The sequence below is a fragment of the Papaver somniferum genome, unplaced genomic scaffold (assembly GCF_003573695.1).
Source record: "Papaver somniferum cultivar HN1 unplaced genomic scaffold, ASM357369v1 unplaced-scaffold_115, whole genome shotgun sequence".
Lineage (NCBI taxonomy): Eukaryota > Viridiplantae > Streptophyta > Magnoliopsida > Ranunculales > Papaveraceae > Papaver > Papaver somniferum.
In genome coordinates, this window is record NW_020620492.1 from 1712493 (window position 1) to 1732619 (window position 20127).

The window sequence follows — 20127 nt, forward strand, 5'->3', positions numbered from 1 at the left end:
TACTAGTTTGGACGACTATTTAGAGTATAAAACTATAGATGTGGAGCACGGCACGAACAGTGTTCTTGGTGTCTTTTTTCCCCATAATCAATCTACCATATCAAAGTCGAATACCTACTAATGTATATGGTTGTTGACTGCCCATAGATTTTGGTGATAATGATGATGTCGCAATCATAGAAAAGATCTAGATGATTGAAAATTGGCAGTGGGATCCAAAATGATCCATACCTGAGAAAAGAGTAAATTTGTTGGGGCCGTGTCTAGTGAGGGCGGTTGTAGTGGTAGATCATTAGTCCATTCCAAACACAGATCAATTATGTTTTCTTCAAATCGTTATTTAAAATGAATATTTATGTGCATTATAGATGTATCTCTGGTAGAATGATAAAACCGTTATATGATTGAAATTCATCTAGATTATGGATGACTTTTATTAGTGGAATGGTAAAATGGTAAAATCGTTATCAATCAACAGTCTAGATGGTTAACCAGGGACAGACCTTACAAGGAGGGGCTGAACGAGGCTATAGCCCGGGTGTATTTTGTAAGAAAAGTGAATTATCTATAGGTAATTGCATTATGTTTCAGCTTTAGCCCACTAACAGCCTGCTAGTTGCAAATAGTTAGATATCTCCATGATTTTAGGTGTTTTTACCGGTAATTTTCGATGATTTCTACTTATTTCTCTCCACAAATCTCTTACCCTACATATACTCTCCAAGTCTCTATAAACCGATCACTTAACTTCTAGCAGTCTGAAACCCTAAAAAAAAAGTTTCGGCTAATCACTAGCCCTACCCATCATGTGATCTTGAACCAGGTTAACTAAGAGAAGTTTAAATGTTATGTTTGGATAAATGCGCGTATAAAAATGGACATTGTGTGTGTGTAATCTCATCCATTCATTTATCACCATACTGTCGAAAATAGGTAGATAGCATTTTTTGTGAAGCCGCTTTCAACATACCTTCAATGGTAGAAGTTTGTTAAATTCATGATAATATCTCTTTATTGTAACTACCCTAACCACAAAATACTGACATTTCATCAAGAAACCTATGTCTCTAGCTACATACCTCCATCTAGCTAGTGAGAAAATGGAGACGTTGGAAAAGAAAAACTTTTGACTATAGGTCTTTTATTTGATGAAAGTATGAAGTATCTACTCTAGAAGGAGATTTTATTAGAAGTTTATTGACCTTTCTATTCTTGCTTTCTTGATTGCAAAATGGAAGGTCAAAAGAACAAAAACAAGCAACCAAGGATATATACTACTTATGGTTTACATGGTACAGTGTCAACCTCAACCCTTTCCCATGCATGGCCAACAAGATGCGACAGTTTATATATGCACTTCTCATATAAATATATGCACAGTTGGCTGTTGCATTGGAGAATGAGAAAGATTTGGTGTACGGAATTATCATGTGTTTGCTTGCACTTGACTCACTATTTGGATCTGAGCCAACCCCTAAGTCAACACAAGTCAGATATTAGAGCATCTGTTTTTTTTTTATTAATTTGAGTCGGATAACAAAATGTCCTATCCTCATGAGACTAACTCGTGTATTTTTGAGACATATGATATATCGAGTCAGATACACATGAGTCAGGTGACTTCAGTCAGACTGTTGGTTGCAATTCTGGACAGCTTGTGTGAATCTACAGCTTCAACTTTATGAATACTAGGGAATAACGCCTCCTTTTTTACATTATTTTCTTCAGGACAACGTGTGAAGAAACTAGGCGACTTAGTAAAAGATTAAGAATGATGCAGTTTCTTAAGTTATATAAACCCTACAAAAAGTACTAATGTATAAATTTTGTTAAGTTAATGAATCTCTTTTGTTTCGTGGTCAAAAATGAGAAAATAAGATTGTGAAAATTTCTTACAATTTAGAAGACTTATGAAGCAAGGAAGTAGTATTCATGCAAGTATGTTAAAAAAAGTTTTAGGAACTAGTGGTTGCACCAACTCTTCATGAATAAGGAGAAGAGATATAATTTGAAGCAATTAAAATTTCTCTACAACTCTGACCATCTTACACATTGAAACAAACCTAATCTGCCAAACTAATAACAACCCCAAACCCCAGCTCCTATATGGTGGTTGTGTCTTCTATATATAGATAGATAGATGAGCCTTGTCCTTATATCTTGCATTACTAGCTAAACGCGACAAATACAGAAAGTTTAGCCATCTGATACTTAAAAACACAAACTGATAGAAAGAAAAAAATAAATTAATGAAAGTTCATCTCAAGCATACTGCAATGACTTACTGGTTTTCTAGCTTCCTCTTCGCACTAATTCTCTTCATTGCATCAGCTCCGTTGTTCATAGACGCAAATCCTATCATAGGCGGACATCCTAAGACTCATCATCATGAATTCATCGTACGTATTCTTTTTATTAGTTGATCTTTCTGCAGTCAGCTAAGATTAATTGTTTGAAATCTTACTATGAATATGTTCTTTGCAAATGATGAATGAGTGTTGCTATGCTAATGCAGGTTCAAGCAACAAAAGTGAAGAGGCTGTGCAGAACCCATAACAGAATCACGGTGAACGGCCAGTTTCCAGGACCTACTATAAATGTGAAAAATGGCGATACTCTAGTTGTGAAAGTCGTGAACAAGGCTAGATACAACGTTACAATCCACTGGTAATAATTTTCATATAAAACAGGGGAAATATTCTGAAACAACATATGAATATGCCTATATTTACAATTTACTGCTTGTACATACGTATTTACCTGGTAGCTAGTACAGAATTAAAAATTTCCTCTTTAGGCATGGGATTCGCCAGATGAGGACAGGATGGGCTGATGGGCCGGAATTTGTGACTCAATGTCCAATCCGACCAGGACAGAGCTACACTTACAGATTCACAATCGATGGACAGGAAGGAACTTTGTGGTGGCATGCTCACAGTTCATGGCTCAGAGCCACAGTTTATGGTGCCCTAATTATCTATCCCAGAGAGGGTACTTCCTACACTTTCGCGAAACCCAAGCGGGAATCGACTCTTCTTCTTGGTAAGAATCGCCTGTCGTCTAAGAATGTACTCGTCTATACTGAATTGATCAGAGTGAAACAAGACAGTGACTTGAGATGAGTTGGATTAACTGAATTTCTCACGATCTGCAGGAGAATGGTGGAATTCCAACCCAGTAGACGTTATCAACGAGGCTCGGAGAACAGGAGGTGCCCCAAACATTTCTGATGCATACACCATCAACGGTCAACCTGGTGATCTCTACAACTGCTCCAGCAAAGGTATGATTTACAGCCCTCCACAGAAATGAACTTTTATGAGGCTATGCGGCTTCTTTTGGTAACAATGAACTATTATGGGCTGATTAAAGCTTCCCTTTTTGTAATGAAGACACTGTTATTGTACCGGTGGCTTTGGGTGAAACGATCCTCCTACGGGTAGTCAACTCGGCATTGAACCAAGACCTCTTCTTCGCAGTTGCTAACCACAAGTTAACAGTGGTTTCAGCCGATGCCTCCTACACTAAACCAATTACCACCTCAGTCATCTTGCTTGGACCTGGTCAAACCACCGACGTACTCATCAAGGCTGATCAGCCTGTGGGAAGATATTACATTGCTGCCCGTGCTTACAACAGTGCCCAGGGTGCACCATTTGACAATACCACCACCACTGCAATTCTTGAATACAAGGGGTCACCATGCAGAACCTGCAGCGGCCAGTCCTTACAATCACCAGTCTTCCCAAATCTCCCTGCCTACAATGACACAGCAACTGCCACAGCTTTCACTACCAGCCTTAGAAGCTATAGAAAAGTTCCTGTCCCAACTGAGATTGACGAGGACCTCTTCTTCACCGTTGGGCTAGGTCTCATACCCTGCCCTCGCAGATTCAGGAGCTCACGCTGCCAAGGTCCAAATGGAACTCGTTTCACCGCTAGCATGAACAATCATTCGTTTGTGCTACCTTCAAGCTGGTCCCTTTTGCAAGCCCAACAACAAGGAATACCAGGAGTCTTCACTACTGATTTCCCAGCAGCACCACCAGTAAAATTTGATTACACTGGCAATGTGAGCCGCGCACTCTGGAATCCAGTTCCAGGTACTAAGTTGTACAAGTTGAAATACGGATCTAGGGTGCAAATAGTGCTACAGGGGACAAGCATCCAGACTGCCGAGAACCATCCAATTCATCTTCATGGCTATGACTTCTTCATCGTTGCTGAGGGGTTCGGGAATTTCGATGCCAACAAAGATACTTCAAAATTCAACCTCGTTGATCCACCGCTGCGTAACACTGTTGGAGTACCTGTAGGAGGATGGGCTGTGATTCGATTTGCTGCTGACAATCCAGGTAAACTTTTGAACCCAAAACTTGTACTACGAGTTTGGATGTCCAATTTATTCTTGATGTAATCTATAACTAATTCGTGTTCTGTTATTCATTGTTCTTATGCAAAATCAGGTGTTTGGCTGATGCATTGTCACTTGGATACTCATATTAGTTGGGGTTTGGCGATGGCGTTCCTTGTCGAGAATGGAGTTGGAAAATTGCAGTCCGTAGAGCCTCCTCCTGCTGATCTTCCTATATGTTAGGATCATTGTTACAGAGCACTTACAAATTTCCAAACTCACTATATATTTTTACCAAAATAGCACAATTCATCATGTTAGCAGTTATTGTTATAAGCTCTGTTTTGGGTTTCCCACATTTGGGCACCTAGTTCTTGATTTGTTTTACTAGTCTAGTATGTTTCGTTTCTTCTATTTTTGGGCTGTATTTACTTTGTAGACTCTATATGAGAAATGGATTTGCGAGTTGAATTACTTTTCTTGTATCCGTGTACCCTACTATGGATTAAAAAAATGGATGATACTAAAGCAAAACTAAATTCAAATAATTCTTTCCTACTTCATGATTAGGCCTAATATGTGATGACTCTAGCAATTCTATCCTGAGTCGCAAAAGAATTAACCCATTTCAGATGAACCACTAAAACATACCTAATTGTTTGCCGCATTCACAAGCATCATCTGGTTGGTTTGATCTTTTGCCATATGATATCTCCTAAGTGTGAGTTCAACCCTTCTGTATCTGCAATTGTTCAAAGCATTTTGGTAGACACGAGTTCTGCACAAATAATTTAGATTTATAAGGCAATAGCAAAGTCGAACACTGTTGATTTTTCATTAACAGAAAGTTTTAGACACTACACCATGTATACAATGCCAACACTTCCGTTTTTTACATAAAACACCAAAGAGGGTTACATTAACAAAACTTAAATAGAAAAGACAGTAATAACAGATTTGAAACTACATTTTATAGCTTGCTAACTTTCCAGAGTACCATTTGACTTGATCTGTGGACTTCAGCTAGCGAGGATGTGGAGCAGGAACTATCAGGCAACGAACTTCAAACAACGAGTGTCATTGTGTATAACCTGGCAACGACAGGAACAGAAGCGAACACCACATCTCACACATGTATAATTAGCTGTAAACCCACAAACAGTACAAAAATAGCGTCGACAGGTAGAACTAGGAGGTCCAACTGCAGCCTTCAAATAGTTAGGAACATGCGAAGGCATTGCCTCTAGGTTCGCCTGTTTCACATAAACAACAAGATTTAAGTAACTTACAACTAAAAATGAATAAATTACAAAATCTGCAATACAACTTCTTCCAGCTCGTTCCCATTACCTCATGTAAGAGCTCTGCGAATGTTCGTGGCGCTTTCTTTGCATTTTCCAGTGCCTTTGCCTGCCTAGTCTTACGCTTTGTCCCCTTTGCCTGCTTAACCTACTGTCAGATCAGTCTACTGATTAGTCAAAATTTTTGACAAACGCATACAGGCTTTTCATCAAACAGTTAATGAGCAAAATCAAAAATTAAGAAATTTTACCATGATCGTCATCATCATCGAGTGAAGCTTCGTCATCATCGTTGGATTCAACTGTTTCCATACCAGCATTATCATTCTCTAAGGCTTCAAGACGAGCTAATGCAGCTTGATTTCGATTATCAGTACTGGCAAGTGCAGCGACCATTTTAGTGGCAACTTTTCGAGTTCTACCTGATCTACGACGAGTATTGACATTTGGGTTTTCATCTTCCATAGTTTTACTGGCAGTATTACAGAAGATCTCTGGTTCTTTGGTTTGTGGTGAGAGATTTTACGAAACCCTAGGTTTTATGAAGAAGAAGAAATTTAGTGGAAGAGTATAGTATAAATGTTGAAGACGAAATTATTGGGCCTGGGTCTCTTATTCAAGAACCATTTTTTGGGACCATGGTTTTTCTGGGACCATGGTTTTATTTTGGGTAAAGACAATTAGAAGTAAATCTAGGTCACCCCTTATCTAGATATTTATATTAATACCTAAATTATCCTCCTGATTAATTTTGGATAATGATTAGTTAGTGTTAATAATAGTTAGTGTAATGATTAGTGAGATGATTAAGTTAAAGATAATTAGTGAGATTAAAAAATCAGATGAGTTTTTTTTTAAAAGAAGTAAAATTATTGAGAGAGTAAAGTTAGAGAAGACGAAGAAGAAAAACATGAAAAATGATGGATTTTATCAACCACAACCGGAGAAAGGGTATTTGGGTATCCAGGTATGCTTCAAACTTAGATAATGTTGGTTGAGTTGCACCAAATTTTCAAAAAACTGTAAATTTTTAGAGTAGATTTGGGCTTGTTCGGTTACCTTATGTGAAGAACAGGTTACCGAACTCATCTGAAAGTGTAGTTCGGTTACTTCTTCCAAACACGCAGGTTACCGAACTCGCTCTTTAATGGAGGTTTTAGTCATTCGGTAAACAGGCATGTTACCGAACTTTGTTTATAAAATTTACAGAGTACTGTTCGGTTGGTTCGCAAACTTTAACCCAACAGCATATCTAACCGAACTCAACATGTATGCAATTAGTGAAGAGTTCGGTTTGTCAAGATTTTTTGCGAAAAAACTGAACAGAGTAGGCAAACTTCGGTTAACTCATAACTCAACATAGTGGGAAAAATAAAACAGTTCGGTTACATTTTTTTTTTGTCTATTATGGGTAGAGTTCGGTTACTAACTAGTTTTAGAATTTTTCACAAACCAACCAAATACAATATATTGGTTTTAAATGAGGAGTTCGGTTAAAACTATTTTTTGCGAACCAACCGAACACAATATATTGGTTTTCAATAGGGATGCACATGGGCGGGTATAAGATCAAACCAACCTCGCACCCACATATTGCGTTTTTTTTTTTTCAAAACCAACCCCGCACCCACAAACAGCGGGCGGGTTTTGTTACCCGCCCGCTGTGGGTTGGGCGGGTATGGGTTTAAACCCGCTTAGACCCGCTTTATAATTCAGTACTCATTCACACACACATGTTTTACTTAAGTTCACAGATGAAGATTAAGTGTTGAATCTGTTGATTTTTCGATTGTTGTCGATTTTTGGTGAAGATTCGAAGTTGTTGTTATTGATTTCTAGTGAAGATTTCTGGTAATTTTCGTTCGTAGGTGAAGAAGAAAAACTGAGGAGGAAGAAGAGGAGAGGCCGAACATAGACAAGAGTGTAGAAAGTGAATGAGGGTTATCAGTTATCCTATCTACTAGTATTAGGGTTTCATAATGGATGGCTAGGATTAGTTTTATCTAATGGTATAAAATCTGCGGGTTTTTTGGGCGGGTATGGGCGGGTAGTAGCTTAAACCAACCTCGCACCCACAGACAACGGTTTTTTTTTCATAACCAACCCCGCACCCACAACGGGTGGGTATGGACTAAAAAACCACGGGTTTAGCGGGTACGGGCGGGTTTGGATTTGGTGGGCGGGTCTTGTGCATCCCTAGTTTTCAATGAGTTCGGTAAAAATTATTTTTTGCGAACCAACCGAACTCGGAGTTCGGTTACGAAAAAATAAATTCGTGATAACCGAAGTGTTCTTCGTGTTCTTGGTTTCAGAATGTTCGGTTACAAAACTAATTTTTTTTTTAAACTATTCCTAACCGAACATGCCAGTTTAACTTCCATTTAAACCACATTTTGATGATTTCTACTCAATTTACCCTATCAAAAAACGAATTAAAAACGATTAATGGGTTTTTCAATCGAACGAGGAATGTCAAGAAAAGAGAGAAGAAGAAGAGAATATTTTTTTTTCAAAACTAAAAAATTTCGATTCCCCTCCAATTTTTGATTTTGATTTTGGTTAATAGATTCATTTAGATTAGATGTATATGATTAGATTTATATAGTTATTAGGTTAGTTTTAAATTAAATTAAAGTAAATGGTAAATGTGTATTTACCTAACTTTAAAACATCCCTTATAAGTATAGGGAGGTTGACCCAATAAGACCATGGTCCCCAAAAAAAAACCATGGTCCCTAACTTATTCAAGTGCAACCTACGGGCATCCTAGGTTATAGCGACGTTACCTGGATTCAACAAAAAAGAAAAAAAAAACCTTACTTGGCAAATTTTGAGTCACATGGAAGATTTTGAGTCGTCGTGGTTATGATGTGCATACATCATTGGACATACAGTTATTTTGACGGTAAAGAGAAAAATTTATTGAAAAAGATGTTGAATCACTAAAATAGTGATAACGAAACAAAAAATAATTTACTTGGATATGTACATAATAACATCCCAATTACAAATAAGAGTGGACATAGTGAAACCTTCAAAGAAAAATATCAGTATTAAGGTCCAACTGAATTACCATATCTTTACCTCTATAATAATCTGATTAGTAGGTCTACTCAAATTATGACACAATCTATTGTTTCGTTCTTTCGACATACTCCACCAAATGGCAAATACCCCTTCAAAAGGTTCAGCTTCTTCTTACTTTTCTTGTTTTCCATTCACACAAAGCTTTCTTGATACTTTTCTTGTTGGACATACTTGGATGATGAAACAAATTTTTGATCACAGTATTCATTTAAACTTGCTAAGCAATTTTAGGTTGCGGGTGGATTTTAGGTATATTTGGAGTACCATAAGAGCAATGTCAAAAGTTTCTTTATTCACCGAGCAGATTCCAAGTCAGGTGTTAGATTTTGGATCACATAATATAATGAAAAATCCGCAACAATGTCGAGATGCTATTACTATAAGAAAGTTAGAGCGTAGAACAAATTTGAATCACTTTAGATTATGGATCACAATGGTTGATTGTTGGTTACATATCCGATCTCAAAACCAATTTGGAACACATTACAAATTTTGGATTGCGTAGAATAATTTTTATGTTGTTGGACCATATAGGGGTTTGTCGTGCAGACTTAATATTACTTATTTTAGATCACGAGATAAATTTTGGATCATAGGAATAACAATTTACCAATGAGCAAAGCATCGACTCTTTAAGAAATTTCGTTGGTTAAAATGATATCATTCGAGTCACTTAGCAACAATTTGGTTGTTTTAGATCTACCCTGGTAGCATTTAAATTCTTAAATTTTTGATAATACTTTTTGTGTATACCTAGTAAACTAGTATGATTTTAGTTGAATAGATAACCAACAGTGAGACCAGAAAAACAAAAACCTTGACCCGAAATTGACCACAGACGACCGTGTTTTCATCAAGAAAAGTCAAATCTGAGCTATTTTTCACCTAGTTGATAGGGTTGGAGTATAAATACCGTTTTTCTCCCATGGATCCAATATGAACATGCTAAAGTCCCTCGGCTAAATCCTGCTCAATATCAATCCGAATCCCAAAGTAATAATCTCTCGAATCTAGCAGCAGCCTGAACAAGTATGAACCTCAAATCTCTATGTTCTTAGTTTTCTGATATATTTATCTTATGCCTATTTTTCTTTTGCTGCCATCTTCTAATGTTTTGTTATTTATATTCATAAACCCTAGCTATCGGTTTTGCTTTTGCTACTAGGTTTTTTTTTAATGCTGCTTGTTCTGCTGATCTTGCTATCCATATATATGTCTAGCTGGTCTGGCTGGCTCCTTGTAATGCATATTTGCATGCCCTGTAAAGCCGCAAACCATACTTGTATAGCATATAGGTGTTAAATCTTGATAAGGATTAATTCAATCGGATAGTTGTTCAGATACAAATGGCGGCAAGGAAAATAATGCGAGAGCTGATAGACAGACGCAATTTAGGTATAGCGTTCATCGCTGGATATGCTCCTATGTTTGTCTATCACCGAAGAAAGATGGAAAAGATCTCAAGGCATAATGCTGAGGCCCTGAAGGCCGTTAAGGTATATTATTTGTTCTGTAAATTCTTCTCTTCATAATGACGAATGACCCGCATGATGAATGTTGTTCTCTTAAATGTTCTGCTGTGTTTGTTTAGGAATTCAACGAGAACTTGGACAAACATCTTGCTGAGCAACGTAGACTTGTTGACGAATTATCTGAGGTTGTCGATGAATTAGTTGAGGTTTGGTCATTACAAACACAAAACCTCGTCATATGACACCCTCTGCATGTTCTTTTTATATTGACTAGCATTTGCTCTTTTCTATTATACAGCTGGTGAAGCCGAAAAACATCAGCAAGAACAGCACCCATTCTCCTGCACCACCGAAGAACAACAACTCCTTTTCTCCGGAACTGTTGAAGAACAGCATCTCCCCTTCTTCTGAACCGTGGAATACCAGCAGCAGTAACAACCCCCTTTCCCTTGATCTGTCCAAAAACAGCAGCACCCATTCTCCTGAACCCTTGAACAACAACGACACTAGCAGCTTCCGTTCTCTTGCACCGTCAGAGACAAACAGCAGTGACAACTCCCCTTCTCCTGATCTGTCAAAGGACAGCAGCACTGAGACGACGAACAACAAAATCATGAACAGCTCCCCATCTCCTGCACCGTCCAAGACCAGCAGAAATGGCAGCTCCCCTTCTCCTAATCTGCCAAAGGACAGCAGCTCTCATTCTACTGAACCTTTAAAGAACAACAATACCAGCAGCTCCTCTTCAACGTTGTATGATAATATAGTCTATAAGTGGATTTTCAGGTGAGGGAATTTTTGATTTACAAAATTTCAGTAATGCGATTTGATTAGTTTTCCATTTGGAAACTTGACCGAGTTTCTCATGTATAGAGAAATTTTAAAAGCATGGTATAAAACAACTGAAGATATTGTCATGTCTTGCCCCATCATAAAGTTTGCAGCTGCACTATTGGGGAGGATCCCATCCATAAGAACTAAGGTTCCAGTTCTGGATAGGACCTGTGTCAGACAATTATGCGACTCTCGTGCACATATGGTTGTCTTTGATTTTGCGAAGTACTCACGTCTGATTTGAATGTAAAACTACTCTCGATCATCTTTTAAATCTTAATTTCACTTGGAAGGAACTGAAAGAGTAATGGTTTCTCGACCACAAATTGTGATGACAATGAATCAACAAATAAATATGAACTCTTTTTTTTTTTTTTTTTTGAAGCATCTTTGGAAATACTTTTCGAGTGTTCCTATTAAGTTATATTCACTCGATATGATTTTTTAGTCGAAAAACCAACATCGACACCAAGTGGTTTACTTTCCTTCACCTGATAAAAATAAATAAAAAATCATTGACAAAACAAAACCTTGACCCGAAATTGACCACAGACGACCGTGTTTTCTTTCCCTCATCGAGAAAAGTCAAACCTGAGCTATTTTTTCTCCAAGTGGTTTCTTTCCATAGAATTGGAGTACAAATACTGCTTTTCTCACATTGATCCATTATACGAACATGCTAAAGTCCTCTAGCAGCCTGAACAAGTATGAACCTCATCTTTCCATAGGATTGAAGTACAAATACTGCTTTTCTCACATTGATCCATTATACGAACATGCTAAAGTCCTCGGCCAAATCCTGCTCAATATCAACCCAAAATAACAAAAATCCCTCGAATCTAGCAGCCTGAACAAGTATTAACCTCAATCTCTATGTTCTTCCTTTTATGATTTATCTATCTTATGCCGATTTCTCTTTTTCTGTTATCTTTTAATATTTCGATATTTACTTTCATAAACCCTAGCTATCGGCTCTGTTTTGCTTCCGCTACTAGAGATTTTGCCCATGTGTGTTAAAATCTTGATAAGGATATTCAATCGAATAGAATGCACTAATTAATTAATACTTGTTCAGAAAGAAATGGCAGCAAGGATGATAATGCGAGATGCACTGATTAATTAATCAATAATTCTATTCAACCCACTATTCTAACCCACCATCAAACCCACCGCATACGTGACATGCCTTTTTGACTTTTCATTTTTTTCTCTTTCTTGCTGATGTGTTCATATTTGTCGTTTTTATTTTCATTTTTTAAATTTGGTAAAACACCAAAATCAGATCTTAAAAATTCTCACTACCATTACCGGCGCCAAAGAAGAAATCTATAGAAGAACTTGAAATTATCGAAAAAAACTACGAACTACCATTGAAGAAGAACAAAAATACCACTAAGTAATCTATATGTTAATCTTGCATCATGATTTATTTATTTATTAGGATTTATAAATTTCTTATTTGATTAAGAAAAGGTGATAAACTCCTTATTTAATTTAAACCTAATGAAATTATGTTTCACTTGTTAATCACACATCTTTTGCTTGAGAATAACCGAGCATCGTTTTGTTCATAAATCTAACCCAATTGTATGCATGTGTTCTTTTATATGTAACCATGGGTGAATCTCAATCGGCTAGTGAGGAACTTGAACAGCGCAATACTGCACTGGATGATGACAATGACCAAGGCGATCAGATTGTCTTGCCAAAAGTTGGTATGAAATTTAACAATGCTGATGACTTATTTGAGTTCTACCGTAGTTATGCATTCAAGACAGGATTTTCTTGTAAGAAACGAACATGCAAGAGGGATCATCATGGAGTATTAAATTTTGTAACTTATTCTTGTACGAAAGAGGGGAAGAATCATTCAGTGTCGTACTCTCCATTAAATCTTCCTCCAACACAGGGAACTAATTATAAAGCAAAAATTTCAGAGAGATTATGTGAAGATGAAAAATAGATGATAAGCGATGTTGCTCTTGAACATAACCATTTAAATAGTCCATCGAAATCTCGAAATTTAAGAGGCCACAAAAGGATCGACACAGCTACAAAGAAGAAAGTTTTGGTGAACGACAAAGCAGGAATCAGGATGTGTAATACCTATGGTGCATTAGAGGTTGAAGGTGGTGGATACGAAAGCCTCCCTATGAAGGAATATGGTTGCTAGAGAAAAAAAATAGAACTTGGCGAAGGAGATGCTACAACACTTCCGGATCACTTTACAGACATGCAAAATAGGGATCCAAATTTCTTCTAGAGAATGGGCATTGAAAAAATGGGCGGTTTGAAGAATGTGTTTTGGGCTGATAATAGATGTAGAGAAGCCTACAAAGAATTTGGTGAAGTTGTCACCTTTGACACAACATACTTGACAAACAAGTATGCAATGCCTTTTACTCCATTTGTCGGGGTTAATCATCATGGGCAGTCAATTTTATTTGGTTGTGGCTTGCTTTCTAATGAGGAAAAAGAAAATTTTGCTTGGTTATTCAGATCATTTCTCGATTGTATGAATGGAATCGCTCCACAAAGTATAATTACAGACCAATGTAGTTCGATGAAATGGGCAGTTGAGAATGTTTTCAAGGATACCAAACATCGTTGGTGTTTATGGCACATCATGAAAAAAATACCTGAAAAAGTTGAGGAGGTATGAAAATTACTTAAGGATTAAATGTAGGATGAAAAAAGTTGTTTATGACACACAATGTCCAGCTGAATTTGAACAATAATGGAGTGACATGTTGCAAAAGTATGAGATCTTGAAACATAATAAATGGTTGAATAAATTATATGAGGAGAAGCATCGATGGGTGCCTTGTTTTGTGAAGACCACTTTTTGGGATGGGATGTAGACTACACAACGATCCGAGAGTATGAATGCATTTTTTGACGGGTATGTTCATTCAAGAACGTATTTGAAGCAATTCGTTGAAAAATTTGATAATGCACTGGGATACAAAATGGAAAAGGAGCTTAAAGAAGATGCTAGATCGTTTTCAACAATTATTCCAACCTCAACTTCGTATAATATGGAGAAACAAATTCAAAGATTATACACTCATGCGAAGTTTAAAGAATTTCGTAATCAGTTGATACGGAAAATGTATTGCGAGATAATTGATAGTCAAGATGAAATCAAAGATGGAGTCATGGTTCAAACTTATGACATACAAGAAGAAATTTACTATCAAAAACCACCAGAGGATAAAGAAGAAGTTGATGATGATGATGATGATGATGAATTTGTTGCATCAAATGAAGACATTACTTCACTAGATATGGAACATACTGCACCAATTGAAGAATCTGAATCTGAATCTGAACCCGAACTTGATCCTGATATTGATTGGTCAATGAAAAAGATTATCTTTAAGGTATGGTTTCAGAAAAATGAATGCAAAGTCGAGTGTAGTTGTCTTCTATTAGTGAAATGGAATCCATCAAAGAAAATGATACATGGGAGATAGTAGATTTACCTCCAGGGTGTAAGGCCATAGGATGTAAATGGATCTTCAGGAGGAAACGTAACATAGATGGAACTATTCAAAAATACAAGGATAGGTTAGTAGTCAAAGGCTACAAACAAAAGGAAGGTGTAGATTTCTTTGATACTTACTCACCCGTTACGAGAATTACTTCCATTAGGATATTAATTTCCATAGCCGCGGTTCACAACCTAGAAATACATCAAATGGATGTAAAGACAGTTTTTTTACATGGTGAATTAGATGAAGAAATTTACATGGAACAACCTGAGGGCTTTGTAGTGAAAGGTTGTGAAAACAAAGTTTGTAAACTGAAAAAATATTTGTATGGATTGAAACAAGCACCTAAACAATGGCATGAAAAATTTGATCATGTAATGTTTTCTAGTGGTTTTAGAATCAATGAATCTGACAAGTGTGTATATACTAAGCTTGTAAATGATGCCTGTGTGGTTGTATGCTTGTATGTTGATGATATGCTTATACTTGGTACAAACATGGATGTAATTAATTCCACTAAGAACATGCTGAATGAGAACTTTGACATGAAAGACTTAGGCCCTGCAGATGTAATCTTAGGGATGAAAATTAGGAGAAATTCTAACGGTTATAGTCTTAGTCAATCTCACTATGTTGAATCTGTGCTTAGAAAATTCAATCATTTTGATTGTAAACCTGCTTATACTCCGCATGATCCTTGTTGTAAACTCAAAAAGAACAGAGGTAATGGAGTATCACAACTTGAATACTCACGAGTTATAGGAAGTCTGATGTATTTGATGAACTGTACTAGGCCAGACATTGCTTATGTTGTGAGTAGGTTAATTTGGTATACTTGTAATCCAGGGCAGGAACACTGGGATGCACTTTTTAGAGTGTTGAGGTATTTGAGATACACGTTGACCTTTTGTTTGAATTATGAAAGGTATCCTGCCGTCCTTGAGGGATTTTGTGATGCAAACTGGATATCAGACTCAGAGGAGTCTAAGTCTACGAGTGGATATGTTTTCACTCTAGCATGTGGGGCTGTTTCTTGGAAGAGTTCCAAACAGACCTGCATAGCTCGATCCACTATGAAATCTGAGTTTATTGCGCTAGATAAAGCAGGAGAGGAAGCCGCTTGGCTAAGATTCTTTTTAGAAGACATTCCTCTCTGGCATAGGCCTGTGCCGGCTATATCTATACATTGTGATAATCAAGCTGCCATAGCTAAAGCTAAAAACAACTACTATAATGGGAAGTCTATACATATAAAGAGAAGACACGATACCCTAAAACAACTAATCTCAAAAGGCGTTATTTCCATTGATTGGGTTAAGTCCAAGGAGAATATCGCGGACCCTTTGACGAAAGGTTTGTCCAAGGAGATAGTTAGTAATGCATCTAAGGGGATGGGGCTTAGGCGCATTAAATAAACTTGCCATGAAGGATACTCAACCTTGCTGACTGGAGATCCCAAGATCAAGGTTTTGAATGAGAAACTAATTTGTGGCGGGTCAAGGTAAACACTATCAGAGAATTCATTCTCTGCCCCTTCCCTATGGTGTAGACGTGATAGTGTGACTGCATGTGAGGATGACTTTCTATTAAGTCTTAATGAGTTATATAGTTTCAATTTTAGATTGAAGTGGGGTGTAGCAGTAAACACTCTTGATAGAACTCACCTATATGAATGTGGAAGTGGGTCGCTTCATATGAGAAAAGAGCTGATTCTCTAGAGCATTCTGAGAAACGGGATTTGTCCAGGGCCAAAAATGACACAACGGCACGAACTCGACAGCACCTAGAGAGATATCACGCGTGGTTATTATCGCGGATTACACCAAACGATGGTAGTTCAAGACATCGCGTTCACTGTCCATCAAATAGTTCCGGCAATTTCTCACTAAGCAAAGTTTCAAGACCTCATGGACACCTCTTGCCTAAGTGGTATTTCTCGCTTTCCGTTTTCTGATTTTTTATTGGTATTTCAATCATGTGGGGGATTGTTAGAGAAAATGAATTTATACAATAGTTTGGTTTTTTGGTCTTGGTGTGATTGGAACTTAGGATCTATTGGTCACTAAGGACACTAGCTCATTTTCACTATTTGTGAATGAACCTTTAGTCCCACATAGGGAAAACTAAAGATGATACCTCTCCATAAGTATTGAATTTTTTGATATTAGAGTGGCCCTTGGGTCATTAGCACTTTTGTGCGTGGGAGAGGACTTAGGCAATGGGCTAGTTGGTGCAATCGCACATTTTCACACACGTGCGGTGCTTCGCACCGAAGCACGCACGCCGCCGTCCGTGCGGGCGGGGCCGGGCCGGACCGCGTTCGGGTGTGGGTGTGGGTCAAGACTTATATTTTTTGGAAAAATTTCTTTTGAATTATCGAATTAATATTTGAAACAAAATAACTCTTTGGGAAACATTATGTTTATGCATAAACATTAATTTGCATGAACGTTTTATATCAAACTTAAATTTGCATGAACGTTTTATATCAAACTTAAATTTGCATGAACGTTTTTATATCAAACTTAAATTTGCATGAACGTTTTATATCAAACATAATGACGCATGAACGTTTCAAATCGATATTAAGTGATGCATGAACGTTTAAAACCGTTGGAAAAAATCTGAATTAATTGAAATTGTTTTAATGCGCGTTTATGAGACCTCTCTCTATTCTCCCCTATATAAAGCGATCACTTTCTCTCATTTCGTTTTGTGTCCAGAAGAGCTACTATCCTCTTCTTTTCGTCTTCTCCCCCTGTGTGGTCCTTTATTTTTCATTGCGTGCGCAATCGTTGTTGAGGTCGTAAGAGTGGGCAAGTACTGTAGTGCTAACAGTGCTTGCAACGGGCAGTTTTATCCTGGATACGAACTTGAGCACATGGTATAGGCATCACTCATTCTTTAGGCGTACCGGTCAAATATCGTGTTAAGGACAGCGTGTTGAACACGTGACTCTGTCCTCTGTTTGCAGTACAATTGAGTGTTTATTTACCTTCCAGAAATTAATCTTTTTATTCTAACATCCTTCTTGAGTGTTTTATTGTTACAGACGCAACAGAACCAACAACATCTCGTCGACCAACAACAGTTCCCCTTCAATGTTGTATGATAACGTTGTCTATAAGTGGATTTTTGGGTGAGTGGATTTTGGATATACAAAATTTTAGTAATGCGATTCGATTTGGTTCCCATTTGGAAACATATCTGTCTCATGTATAGAGAGATTTCAAAAGTATGTTATAAAACTTATTTATGAACTGATTTAGTAGTGATATATATATATGTGAATGTGATACTTCCATGTCTTGTCCCATCATAAAGTTTGCAGCTGCATTGTTGGGGAGGATCCCATCCATAAGAACTAAGGTCCCAATTATGCGGCCTTCATGCACATATAGCTGTCTTTGATTTTGTTAAGTACTCACGCGTGACATGGGTGTAAAAGTACTCGGCTATCTTTTTAATCTTAATTTCTCTTGCAAGTTTCTCGACCATAAATTGTAAGGAATGCCAACAGAGCCACAGACAATGAAACAACAAATAAAAATGTTTCATAAATTACTGAAACAGCAAATAAAATGTGGCGTATGAAAACATTTACTGAGTAGGTCATATGCCCCCATTAAAGAACAAGTGGTAAAGATCATTCCAGGGGAATGGAGGTTATTAATGTGGATAGCTATTACAGGAAGGGACGCAGGAGCATAGCAGCAAAAGGAGGATATGGGGTAATAATCAAGCATAGGTGGCGGTAAACCCGTTGTTGCTAGACCTATTAGTCAGTCAGGTAGTCTGATATTACTCGAATCTACATAGCTTGCAGTTCTGATTGGGTAAATTTGATTTTGGAGTCCTACTATTCCAATTTATTTATTAGATAGGTAAATTATATTTTGACCTGGCCAAAAATATTTATGCTCAGTGAGTCTAAGATCAAGACTTAAATTTTTTATAGAAGGCCGTCAGCACTCTGGGACTCAAACTTCGAATTTCTAACATCAAAAATGAGAATTCGTCCTCCGGGTAACTGGAGTATACCATCTGCATTGTTGGGGAGGAGAATCCCATCCATAATGCTAAAATCCCAATTCAGCTAGGACCTGTGTCACATGATTATGCGGTTCTCATGCTACTCAAGCCTGACATGAATGTTAAAGTACTACTCGATCATCTTTTTAATCTTAAGGGTTACATTATGCATTCTAGGCTGCAATGAAGTGAAAATAATATTGTTCCGGTCATACCTTACACGAGACGGAGAGGCAGCCAAAATTTCAGCACTAGGTTGACTGGAGTCAAAAGGGTTTGACCGTCTCCTCACTTTTAAAATTCCGTGACTTATCTTTCCCCACAAGAAAAGTCATTCTTGCGAGCTGATCTGAGACATGCTCTGAACCTCGGCGACAACAGCCTCCGTCAGTCCAAATCTCTCCTCCTAGAACGAGTAAGGACTTCAATCTCTTTGTTTACTCTATGATTATCATTATTTTTCTTCGCTGGTATCTTTTTTAATGTTTTGTTTGCAATTTTTTTTCTTCATAAACCCTAGATATACCAAGTTAGTTTTGCTTGAAAACATGATGATCGATTATGTAGTATAGATGATCTTAATCAAGAACTATTTGGATAGAATAGAATGCATAATCACATCTTGCCTAAAGAGACATCAAATACTTCTTCATGCAATTCTTTTATCAAGTCCATCAGCCCATGTAAAGTTACGAACAAAATCGCTTCCTACACTGATCATCGTTGTTCATCATGAGGAGCTCAAACTGAGAATATAGATGCATGTAAATTATCAATTTTAGTGATTCAACTATGAGTGAGTTTCAATGCTGTTGCAGAAAGAAATGGCGACAAACATCGCAATGCAACAGCTCCAGCGCAAACTAGTTATTGGGATGATTTATGATTTTGTGAAAGAAATGTCGCCAAAGATACTTAAAAGTGGCGTAGCAGTAGGGTTTATTGCCGGATTTGCTCCCATGTTTTGGTATCACAAGAACGACAAAAAGAGAACCCAGGAGGAGGTACATTTGAACTTTGGCTTCTTCTATTTATTTTTTCACATCGTTAACATTGTTGTCTTAGTTTCATGTTTTGTCCATTTTAGGCCAATCAGAAGACCTACGAATCAGTTGCTGATGAGCTAAAATTTATTAAATCTGTTGCTGATGAGCTAAAACTTATTGCTGAAAAACCTGAGGTATGGGTTCTACAGCTTCAAAACCTGCTCATCTGATATATTATGATGCAAGCTAATTCACATTGATTAGCATTTTCCCTTTTTTTTCCAGATGTTGAAGTTAGGGAACAATGGCAACAACGAACCGTCAAACAACAGAAGCCCGCATTCTCCTGAACTGCCAAAGGACAGCAACAACAACAGCTCATCTTCTTCTGAGCCGTCAAAAAGCAGCAGCAATACCAGCAACAACATGTCCCTTGATTCTGAACCATTGAGGAATTATAGTAACAGCAACCCCGCTTATCCTGAACCATTAAAGAACAACAGCAGCAGCAGCTCGTCTTATCCTGAACCGTCGAACAATAGCAACTCCCCTTCAATATTGTATAAG

The 20127-nt window shown here is 37.4% G+C and overlaps 2 protein-coding genes across 2 annotated transcripts; one reads left to right on the forward strand and one right to left on the reverse strand.

The window, feature by feature from the left end:
* Positions 1–2148: 2148 nt before the first annotated feature.
* Positions 2149–4839, forward strand: LOC113329229 (laccase-12-like). The gene is made up of 6 exons (XM_026576191.1): positions 2149–2399; positions 2516–2667; positions 2798–3042; positions 3155–3283; positions 3393–4355; positions 4467–4839. The coding sequence occupies exons 1-6, from the start codon at positions 2250–2252 to the stop codon at positions 4595–4597; spliced, it is 1770 nt and encodes a 589-aa protein (XP_026431976.1). The 5' UTR covers positions 2149–2249; the 3' UTR covers positions 4598–4839.
* On the reverse strand, positions 4446–6210 carry LOC113329230 (SWR1 complex subunit 6-like). Its single transcript, XM_026576192.1, has 5 exons — positions 5897–6210; positions 5705–5804; positions 5352–5607; positions 5006–5132; positions 4446–4577 (listed from the first exon to the last, which is right to left on the reverse strand). Exons 1-3 carry the CDS (start codon positions 6118–6120, stop codon positions 5404–5406), a joined length of 528 nt encoding a protein of 175 aa, XP_026431977.1. The 5' UTR covers positions 6121–6210; the 3' UTR covers positions 4446–4577; positions 5006–5132; positions 5352–5403.
* Positions 6211–20127: the final 13917 nt, after the last annotated feature.